General features: G+C 32.4%; 1 protein-coding gene across 2 annotated transcripts in view; it reads right to left on the bottom strand.

Moving 5' to 3' along the window:
- LOC122518039 (AF4/FMR2 family member lilli) overlaps positions 1-12,225 on the bottom strand; it is a 53,872-nt gene that overhangs the window by 31,369 nt on the left and 10,278 nt on the right. For both annotated transcript variants that reach the window (XM_043636696.1, XM_043636697.1), the window contains exons 2-3: positions 10,363-10,464; positions 8,158-8,200 (exon numbers count right to left, since the gene is read on the bottom strand). In XM_043636696.1, coding sequence (XP_043492631.1) covers positions 8,158-8,200; positions 10,363-10,464 — 145 coding nt within the window. The remainder of the gene's footprint in view (positions 1-8,157; positions 8,201-10,362; positions 10,465-12,225) is intronic.

The following is a 12,225-nucleotide window of genomic DNA, read 5'->3' as shown; positions in this document are numbered from 1 at the left end:
AAATGAAACCAACTTAGGAGTGTACACGAAATGTCGTGAAAAATTGATTTATCGAACAGAAAAATAATCAATTATGTTTGTTACTGGTATATATCGTCTAATATCGTTTCATTAATAACTGAAACATTTATATAATTATATAACATATCCTACATCGTATATAAAAAAATTATTCTCAAATTGCGTAGAAAATAAATCAATTATAAATTGACATTTTATTTGATAGACAAAATATATTGATTTTCTTTTTTAAATAAATAATAAAACAAAATTCTATAAATAAATCGATTAATTATTAGAAGATTATTTGATGAAAGAATGAAAATAAAAAAAAACCAAAAAGAAACGACTTAAATTTCCTCGCGAGAGAATTAAAAACAAAATAAATTATAAATAGTAAATAAGAAATTGAAATTTTATTTGATAGACAAAATATATTGATTTGTATTAATTTTCTTTTTTATATTCGATAAAAAAAAATTCTATAAATAAATCTATTAAGGATGATTTGTCGGTACAATCGAAAACAAAAGTTAATGACATTTTCATCAAATCCATATCTCTTAATACCGTAAATTCACGGTACAATCACAAACAAAAGTTATTTTACAATTTTCACTTAAATTGAGATTTTTATGTTAATATTATTAAAATGATCACTAAATTTCATTCTTTTAGAAACTTTATATCAAAATTTCAATTATAAACAAAAAAAAATAGTTGGTTTAAATCATCTATTTCAACAGATATTAAGAGATATGGATTTGATGAAAATGTCATTAACTTTTGTTTCCGATTGTACCGACAAATCATCCTTAATTATTAGAAAATTATCTATGAAAGAATGAAAAATAAAGAAAAAAACAAAAGAACTTGATTTTCCTCACGCGAGAGAATTAGAAACAAAATCGCAATGGGACACTTTATATATCGATCGTTAAAGTGCACGCTAAAATGCATCGTTTGTGCAGTAGCTAGCTAGTAGGAAAGGAACGTTACTAGTAGTAGATCGAGAGAAAGATCTTGATAACCGTCTTAAGGCGGCAATTTGCCGAGAGATCACAGCCGCGGACGTTGCCATTTAATCCGGAGTGCTTGTTATCCCCTTTTCCCTCTTACTCCTCCTCCTCCTCCTCATCCTCCTCATCCTCCTCCTTTACCCCGGATATTTATCGCTCGAAAGACTTAAAGAGAGTAAAAATGAAATAGAAAGAGAAGAAATAGAAATAGAGAGTGAGAGAGAGAGAGAGGAATAACAACCCTCCTTACGAGAAGGTGGGCATCAGAAAGGGGGGGAGATGAGGGGGTGAAGAGGGGGGAGGACGAGTTGGGGAAGAGTAGTTGCTCGTGTCACGGTAGTTGCAAAAGGGCGTGTACAACAAAAGACCAAAACGAGATGCTCAGAGAGTGGGGGGAAGAAAGGGGGACCGGGATGGGGGATAGGGGGGATAGGGGGGATAGGAAAATAGAGTAGAGGCAAACCTCTTCTTCTTCTGCTCCTCTTTCTCTAAAGCCAAACCCAGTATTATTAGGAAAATGGACTTTCGTCTCCCTCTACCGCCATCTTTCTTGCACCCTTCTCACGATAAACCACATCTGTATCTTTCCCTCTCTCTCTCACACGCGCGTATTTCTTGGCACGTTTCTTATTTCTTAATGCGAGTGCAACCACCCCCCCTCTTACTCTTACTCTTTCCTAATCTATTTTATTACTTTCATTTCAATAGAATTAATGAATAACGAGTATGAATATTACTTTGAATATATTTGTTTATATTATGTTTATATTATGTGTATATTGTTTGTGACTACTATACTACTATTATAGAACTATTATACTTTTATTTATTATTTACTATTTTCTTTTTACATTTATCTACTTACTGTGCGTTACTAACTTAACTAGTAACTTTTAGTTACTATATAATATAGTTATATATAGTATAGTATAGTATAGTATAGTATAGTATAGTATAGTATAGTATAGTTAACTATACTTAATATAATGATAGGTTTAATAATGATTACATAATTTTAATTTCCGTTTTGTTTTATCTATACATTACATTGTACTATACTGTAATTAATGGCCTTTAGGGAGCCTAGGCTCTAGGGTCAATAAAATATTATTATTAAATAAATAAATAAATAAATAAAAATTGTTTGAATATGTTTGTTTCCTCGAATAAATGGTATCGAAAGAAATAGTTCGTTGTAAAAATCAGTTGTTCCGTCGTGTTTAGAGAAACAATTGGATTTTACGATAGGCGGGGGTACAATAGAAGGGGTTGTTAACGCGATTTCGTAAGTGGGTCAGTACGGTGGGAAGGATAACAAGAACTGCCACCGTCAGTAGTTCGTCCAAAAAGGGAGACAAGAGGAGGAGGAGGTGGAGGAGGAGGAGGAGCTTTTCGATTAAATATTTAATGAGGGCCAAACAAGCAACCCTTCTGTCTCTAACCGATTCTCGTTCAACCCTACCTTTTCTCTATCATTCTCTTTACAAGTCATACTATTATCACGTGTATAGCACGATAACGTTGTTCATGATCCGTCGTTTAAAACGAATAGTCTTTCCTATTGACGAAGGAACAAATTTCCATGATAATTTAATCACCATGATTTTAATACGAGACCACCCCTCGTTGTTATATTAACGTTGATATACATTATGCGAACGTTTAATTAATTAATTTAATCATTAATTATTTATCATTTTCATCGTTCAAGTTACTATTATTATTATTATTATTATTATTGTTGTTGTTGTTGTTATTATTGCGTTAAATCGTGGTATGGAAAATGAAAGAAAAATCGATATAATCGTTCAATTATTATTATCATTATTATTATAATTATTAAATCATGATTGTTATATATTATTATTGAACGATTGTTACTAAAACTTTCTAAATATTACTTTTAATTGTTTAATTAGAAATAATAAATAGAAATAAAGATAATCATAGTTTTTTAATACGCATAGTGGGAGTACGCGTAAGTATTTTTGTATTACGTATGATGATTCAACAGGTATCGATTTCTCCGTTTAAATGGCAAAGAATGGTCGTAATCGTGAAATTGACTTTTTTTTCGGAGTGTACTAGAAAAAAAAAAGAAAAAAAAGAGAGAAAATCGGTGTGTCACATTGACGCGTCTTCCGATTCTTTTATTCGTTTCATCATACGAGAAAATTTTCTAATAACATTTTCGTAATCCTTTCGCATAGGGTTTTAATGATTTATGTATCGGTTGGAAAAAGACTGTTTCATAATTTATTCATCGGTAAGATAGAAAGAAAGAAAAAGAAAAAGAAAAAGTAGCTGTTAAAGAAGCGGAAGTGTGGATAACCGTTGGGTTGCTTTTCAATTGGATTTACATACATCGACACCACACACACACACACACTTGGAAAAAGTTAATAAGAAAGATGGAAGCAAAGCACGTAGCACAGATAGACTAACGATCAAAGAAACCGATCTTGTATATACGTTAAGACGATCATAACGGCTTTGCCATTAGTTGTAAAGTATCCTGTGATATATATATATACTTGTAAGCTCGTTTAATACGACTCTGATTTAATGTTCTAGTTGATTATGATCGTAGATACTTTTTTGGTCGAGTAACTTATTTTTTTTTTATTTTTTTTTCCTAACGTTTAACATTTAAAAATTATTTCCAATTTATCGTCGGAGTTATTTTCTAATATAATATTTAAAGTAGAACTAAAAATAATCGTGATTCGATTTTTTTTTTTTATAAATAAAATAGGATCGATTTAACGCGAGATTTACGAGAATTGAACTTACTTGACTGACGTATAAAACTTAAATATACTTGTAAGCTCGTTTAATACGACTCTGATTTAATGTTCTAGTTGATTATGATCGTAGATACTTTTTGGTCAAGTAACTTATTTGTTTTTTTTTTTTCCTAACGTTTAACATTTAAAAATTATTTCCAATTTATCGTCGGAGTTATTTTCTAATATAATATTTAAAGTAGAACTGAAAATAATCGTGATTCGATTTTTTTTTTTTTTATAAATAAAATAGGATCGATTTAACACGAGATTGACGAGAATTGAACTTACTTGACTGATGTATACAACTTAAATATACTTGTAAGCTCGTTTAATACGACTCTGATTTAATGTTCTAGTTGATTATGATCGTAGATACTTTTTCGATCGAGTAACTTATTTTTTTTTTTTTTTTTTTTCCTAACGTTTAACATTTAAAAATCATTTCCAATTTATCGTCGGAGTTATTTTCTAATTATAAATTTAAAATAGAACTAAAAATAATCGTGATTCGATTTTTTTTTTTTTATAAATAAAATAGGATCGATTTAACACGAGATTTACGAGAATTGAACTTACTTGACTGATGTATACAACTTAAATATACTTGTAAGCTCGTTTAATACGACTCTGATTTAATGTTCTAGTTGATTATGATCGTAGATTCTTTTTTGGTCGAGTAACTTATTTTTTTTTATTTTTTCTTCCTAACGTTTAACATTTAAAAATTATTTCCAATTAATCGTCGGTGTTATTTTCTAATATAATATTTAAAGTAGAACTGAAAATAATCGTGATTCGATTTTTTTTTTTTATAAATAAAATAGGATCGATTTAACACGAGATTGACGAGAATTGAACTTACTTGACTGATGTATACAACTTAAATATACTTGTAAGCTTGTTTAATACGACTCTGATTTAATGTTCTACTTGATTATGATCGTAGATACTTTTTCGGCCAAGTAACTTATTTGTTTTTTATTTTTTTTTCCTAACGTTTAACATTTAAAAATCATTTCCAATTTATCGTCGGAGTTATTTTCTAATATAATATTTAAAGTAGAACTAAAAATAATCGTGATTCGATTTTTTTTTTTTATAAATAAAATAGGATCGATTTAACGCGAGATTTACGAGAATTGAACTTACTTGACTGACGTATAAAACTTAAATATACTTGTAAGCTCGTTTAATACGACTCTGATTTAATGTTCTAGTTGATTATGATCGTAGATTCTTTTTTGGGCAAGTAACTTATTTTTTTTTTATTTTTTTTTCCTAACGTTTAACATTTAAAAATCATTTCCAATTTATCGTCCGAGTTATTTTCTAATATAATATTTAAAGTAGAACTAAAAATAATCGTGATTCGATTTTTCTTTTATAAATAAAATAGGATCGATTTAACGCGAAATTTACGAGAATTGAACTTACTTGACTGATTACAAAATTTGATTACTACATGTATAAAACTTAAACATTATTTAATTAAAAACATAAACGTTTTTAGTTACGTAATGAAATATAAAATAAATATTAATTCCTCCCTAATCTAACTCAACCCCTCCTTCATTTAATATTCGTAATTAAAAAAAACCAATGGAAACAAAACATCCGTCAACAAATCTAAAATATTGTTTCGAAAAAAGAAAACAAAAATAAAATCAAAGAAATAAATCGATGATCCCGTGTCGAGAAATCGTTCACCAGTCTATGGGGTTTGCGAAACGGAAATAACAACTACGACAACTGGGGGTCCGGTGTCTTCGGGGCGTCACGATAGCGCCCCGAAAATGGGGGACACACACGTTCAGGTGTGTCTGATGGTGGTGTGTAAAATGCAAAGGGTCGATCGAAGATGTGAATCGTAAAGGTAAGAGAGATACGCGAACGGAGTAACGACTCGGCGATTGAATATTAAGTGCCCGGAGAATTTTGCCGGAGACCTCGGAGAATTTTGCCCGGGGGACTTCCGGGGAACAGCGAAACGAGAATAAGCCAGAAAGAGAGAGAGATAGAGATAGAGAGAGATGAGGGGTGCAGGGGGTAAAGGAGGGGGTGGAAGAGAAGGATAGGAAGGTTGGGATGGAGTAGGAAAGGAGGAAGAGGAGGAGGAGGAGGATGAGGAAGGGGTGGGGGGTGGTTGGGGATGAAACGTAAAGATAAGTAGGGTGGGGGCTTTCTGGTAAGAAGGTGCCTGCCGGCGGCTATTTCAATAATTAATGTCACGGGAATTGCTTGGTGAACAAGGACGGTAGTAGGGGGGAGGGAAAGAGGGGGTGGAAATGTAGGAGAACGAAGAGAGAGAGGAAGTGGAAGAAGAAGAAGAAGAAGGGAGAAGAAAGTAGGTGGGTAGATGGATGATGGTTGATGGTGATAGTGTTGGTAGGTAGCACCATGGTTTATCTATCCTACCGCAAACTCGAGATTCCTTGTCGCGGTATTTGAGGAGACGACGATCGAGAGACTTCGGAGATGATAATTCCTACGATTACTTAACGAAAACGTTTATGCTTGTTTTATCATGTAAAATTACTTAAGTTTGATTCGCGTTTGTCCATAAGAATTATTTCCAAAGTTTTCACATTGATGGTGGATAAAGAGAGAGAGAGAGAATGGTTAATATGGTGTTTATTAATAAAAATATGAAATAATTGTATTTAATAATAATTATGATTGTTAACGGGTGACGATGAGAAAGAAAATTTCTATTGAAATTGATTAGAATTTTTTCTGACTATTGGGTGGCTGACTGTTGGGGGTGGTGGAGGTGGAGAGGAGAAAGGGGAATGAAAATCGTCTTATTTTCCATTTGAGAGATTTTCAAGTAAAAAATAATGCAAAAAGGTATAAGAAAGAAAGCAAGAAAGGAAGGAAGGAAGGTTGAGAATCGAGTGGAAGGGAAAAAAAGGGCGCTTTTACCATTGGTACCCAAGTCGGTATTGCAAGTGGCAATAGACGCTTGAACCGGGATGCCTGGCACAGGCTGGTTGGTTTCCATGGAAACCACCTCCTCGTCTCATCGCCCTCGCTCATCCTCCTCCCTCCTCCTCCTCCTCCTCCTCCTCCTTCTCTACGCCGCAGGAAGCGTATGAGACGAAACGAGATGGAGAACAGCCACCGTGGCGAAACCAGTTCACCGAGAAGGAAGCAGAGAAAGAGGAATAGACGACGACGACGACGACGACGATGGAGGATGAGGATGAGAAGAAGAAGAAAGAGGGAGGAGGGGGAGGAGGTGGAGGAGGACGACGACGACGACCAAGGTGGAAGGTTATTTGTTACGTCGGCTCTCACACAATCTCACATACACGTGCTAGCATGCCTTTTCGCACGAACATAGAATACACACACACACACACACACACACACATTTATATATAAGAATATAAACGTCCTATGTATGTACGTTTTTTCTTTCTTTCTTTCTTTATTTCTTTTTATTATTTTTTTGTGTTCTTCTTCTTCTTCTTTCTCCAAAATCCTATCATGAAGTTTATAGAAAAAAATAAAATGAGATAAGGGTGAAAATCGAGCTCTCTCTCTCTCTCTTTCTCTTTCTCACTCATTCATTGGGGCTAACCGGCACCGAGTAGGACGACATTGATCGACGCCCATTTACAAATTTCGTGACAGTTTCGAATCTAACAAGAGCAAAAGGTATAGCGAAACAACGACTCTGTATGGGGTTGGTTGTTTTATCAGGGAAGGAATTTACAAGGTAAATGCGCGAAATTCAATTTCAAGTTTTAGACATACACGTATATATTCATCTAACGAAACATTATACACACTATTATGCTTTTATATATATATTTAAAAGATCCATACACACACCACACACACACATACACACACACACACAGTCGTGAATATATACAGCTATACAAATGATCTCTCAGTCCAAGTGGGAAAACAAATCCGGTTATGCGAGTCGAAAAGTTCAGCCGCGGGGGGTGGGGCTAGGGACTAGGGGGTGGGGCTGGGGGTAGGGGTGGGGGTAACTCGAGACCAGTAACGTGACGATGTTTGACTACTCCGCGAACGAGAACGTGCCAACTTTTAATTGCACCTCCTTCGATTTCGATAATAATGACGACGACGATGATTCTGTTTTGTTACAAATTTGATCTTTTCATTCGTCTCATTGTCACAAAAATTTTTCATTTCTACTCTAACGTGTATCGATATTGCAAACTGCGAGACTCTTACGATGGAAATTTGTATTTTTTTTCTGACACATTTTACGTTAAATAAAATAGAAACATGCACACTCGATAAAAATAATATCGATTGAAAAAAAAAAGTATCGTGTAAATAAATTTAATTGACAAAAAATTACAGCTTACCTTGTAAACCCGAAGGACCTGGTTGAGGCTCGTTATTGTCAATCTAGAAAAAAAAAAAGAAATAATTCAGATTAATACAAGATTTATTTTTAACACATACAATCGTACGAATTGTTACAATGAAAAAAAAAATTATTTTAGACTGTTCGGAAAGTAATTTCGTTTTTTTCTTCATGGTTAAATTATAATTATTTCAGACTGTTCGGAAAGTAATTTCGTTTTTTTTTCATGATTAAATTATAATTATTTGAGACTGTTCGGAAAATAATTTCGTTTTTTTTCCTGGTTAAATTATAATTATTTTAGACTGTTCGGAAAGTAGTTTTTTTTTTCATGGTTAAATTAATAAATGCGTTTTAAATGATCGTAATTGGAGTAATCAGTAAATTTTACTTCTCAGTTATTACCGTCCCATCATTTTGTTTCCCCCTTGCATTGCATTATTATCCTCACAATTAATAATAATAATAATAAAAATAATAATTTTTAAAAAGGGACAAATAACGATTACCGCTGACTTTGATTTTCCATTTCCAAAGGAACAAGAAAAACATATCGAAATACGAGAAGATTTGAAATGACGTGTCCGAAGTGTCTGTTGTTAAAATGTAAAATAATTATTTTAAGATTTAAAATAAGTTTAAGTATCGGTAAACTCAACGGTTACGAAATTTCCGAGTGGGGGGTAGGGGGGGAAACAAACGAAATTACTTTCCGAACAATTTAATAACTAAACGTGACAAAGTAAAAATCAAATAGAAAATATGTTAGAATTCGTATGAATAAAAGATAAAGTGTATTAGATAAGAAAGGGGAAGTGGGGGGTTCTATCTTTTCAAGATAAAAATGATTACGTTCGATCTTATTCGAATAACGATCGATGATCTAAGAAAAACAGGGCTTGGTGGGTGGTTAAAAACATTAACCCGAATCTCTTCTTTTACGAGGCTGATTTAACCGATTGTTTTTATTCTACACTTTTACGTGTCTACAGTTCGACATCTTCTTTTATTCTCTCTCTCTCTCTTATACACACACACGTAGATACTTTTTTTCTATTAAAGTGAACGGCAAATCTTTGTCAGGGTGCCAAGTGGCACGAAACTCGACTCTTAACGCGATTCTAAACGTTTTGTACCACAGTTCGATATTATTTATTTAATCGTTAATCGAATTATCGTTAATTAGGAGTACAAAAAATAAAATAATCGAAAGAAATATTACTATCGTATCGATTTAAAAATAACGATGCAAAATTAAGAAAGAAAAATTCAATTAAACGAGAGGGTTGAAGCGTGACGATAGGAGGTGGTGTGGGAGGAGTGGGGTGAGGATGGGGGGGTTCAGGGAGAAGAGAAACAAAAATTATTTTACAATTTTTAAGATTTAAGAATTACAATGCAAAATTAAAGAAAGAAAAATTCAATAAAAAGAGAGGGTTGAAGCGTGACGATAGGAGGTGGAGTGGGAGGAGTGGGGTGAGGGTGGGGGGGTTCAAGGAGAAGAAAAAAATTATTTTTACAATTTTTAAGATTTAAGAATAACGATGCAAAATTAAAGAAAAATTCAATGAAAAGAGAGGGTTGAAGCGTGACGATAGGAGGATTGGGGTGAGGGTGGGGGGTTCAAGGAGAAGTAAAAAAAAATTTATTCGACTAGATAAGAATATCGAAATATCGTCTATCGAGAGAAATATTATATAAACGTAAGAACATCTTCTATCGTGCGACGACATCTTCCATTTCCACAAAAGCAAAGTATTGAAACGATGCCAAGTGGCACGAAATGCACGGCCCGTTCTCTAGAAACGTTTTTCTTTTTCTACTTTTTTTTTTTTCTTTCTTCTTCTTCTTCTTCTTTTACTACTACTATTACTATTTTGACTACTTTTACGTCTACTTTTATATGTACGTATGGGTATATAATATATGCATATATACAATGACACGTGTGTGCACACACACACACACACACAGATAGAATATATCTGTGTGAGTATTCGAAAGAGATTTTGCCGTTCCGCTTGAGGGAAAAGAAAAAGGCGCACGTTACGCGAAATCTTACACCTTTCCTTTTATTCTTTTTTTTTTTCTTTTTTTTTTTCTTTTTGGTGCTCCCCTTTTTCCTCCAGAGATAATCTCACGTTCTCCATATTTCGCGAATTACTAAACGTTAAAGAATGAAAGAAAAATTGTCTCAACTCACTGCTCTCAGTCGTCCTTCCGCATTGCAAAAAGTAAATTTAGGTTCTGATTCTTTTCTTGGTGTTTGAGCGAGTCCAGTAATAATTGGAACCGATATCATTTCCTGTAATAAATAATACATCAATGTGTTAGATTATTATTGATACACGAATTAATATAATATATTATGAATTTTATTATACGACAAAAACGTAATCCTAATTAATAATAATAATAATAATAATAATAATAATAAGAATAATAAGATGAATTTGATTTTTTTACGGTTTAATTTATTCATATATTTTTGAAGATAGTCATAGAAAATTTTCAAATTAATCTTTCGTAATATACATCATATATATTTAAACAATCCCATAAATTGCAATATTTTGTACTATTTAAATTAAAAAAAAAATATAGAAAATTATTGAAAAATATCTTTATCGTATTATAATTGAATATATTTTATAATATAAAATATATTATATATAAAATATATATAATATAATAAATAAAATAAATATATAAAAATAAATAAAATATATAAATAAAATAAAATATATTATATATATAATATATAATAAATATAATATAATAAATATAATTATAATTAATAAATATAATTATAAAAATATAATAATATATATTATATATAAAATATATATAATATATTTGAATAATCTCGAACAGATCGTGCTTTCATGTATCGCATTATAAAACAATACAATGATAGTTACTTGCAATTGTATTATCTCGATAAATCAACAAACAAATAAATGCTGTCAGTTAAAAACATTTCAAAATAAATATTTGCGTGATTTGAATTTTTCAATTCCATAAAACTATTCTTCACACTTGTAGAAATGAAAAAGAGGACGAGTATATGTACTTTGAGAGAGAGAATGAGAGAGTGAGAGGAGAGCCAGTGAGTGAGTGAATAAGTGAGAGTGAGAGAGAGAGAAGTCACAAAACTTCGAACAATGCAGTTGAACGTGCATCGGCACGGCGATGCAACGAACGAACGAACGAACGAATGAACGAACGAATGAAACGCATTTCCACAAATGAATCGTCGAGACCGATTCATTGACCCGACGAGACATCCGTCGACAACGGAACAAAGAACGTTGAGACAAAAGCTCGTTCTCTCTCTCTCTCTCTCTCTCTCTCTCTCTCTCTCTCTCTCTCTCTCTCTTTAACTCTCGCGTTGAAGTGCTTATTCTTACTGTACGGTAAAACCCGCTAGTGCTTATTTCGAGGGTGCCTACTCTCTTTCTCTTTCTCTTATTTTCTTTTTTTTTATCATTCTTACACACACACACACACACACATACGCATTCTCTTTTTTTCTTCCATTCCATCTTTTGCAAATTTGTTTTTTGCTACATTTAGAAAATTCTCAAGTGCAACACGCCAAACGCATTTGAATATTTCCCATCATAGGAAAACCGCTGGAAATATCTTCGAGAAGAATTTCATTCACGTTTTATAATAGAACGGAATAATCTCGAAGTGACTAACGCGATAGGAGGAGGAGGAGAGAGGGGAGGAGAGGAGAGGAGGTAAACTTCCGAAAATATGATCTCGTAAAAAGGGGTGCTCGTTGAAATGTTGAGCAAAGGTAAACATTTTTGGGACACGCCAACGATCGAAAATGAATTAATTATATTAACCACAAGTATAGTTACATTATGATAATGAATAAAAAGAAAACGTAGAGTTATAATATTACTAAGTGTCACGAAAAATATTTGTTCAATTTAAAAAATGGGATCGTTTAGTAGGAAAAAAAAAAAAAAACTGGCGTGTGTACTTATGTTTGCGTACCAAAACGAACATAACCTCAATAACTTCAAAAATAACTTTAAAAAAGAAAAGAAAG

This window comes from Polistes fuscatus, unplaced genomic scaffold (assembly GCF_010416935.1).
Source record: "Polistes fuscatus isolate 324 unplaced genomic scaffold, CU_Pfus_HIC Scaffold22, whole genome shotgun sequence".
In the NCBI taxonomy this organism is placed as follows: Eukaryota; Metazoa; Arthropoda; class Insecta; order Hymenoptera; family Vespidae; genus Polistes; species Polistes fuscatus.
This window is presented reverse-complemented; position numbering and strand designations above follow the sequence as displayed.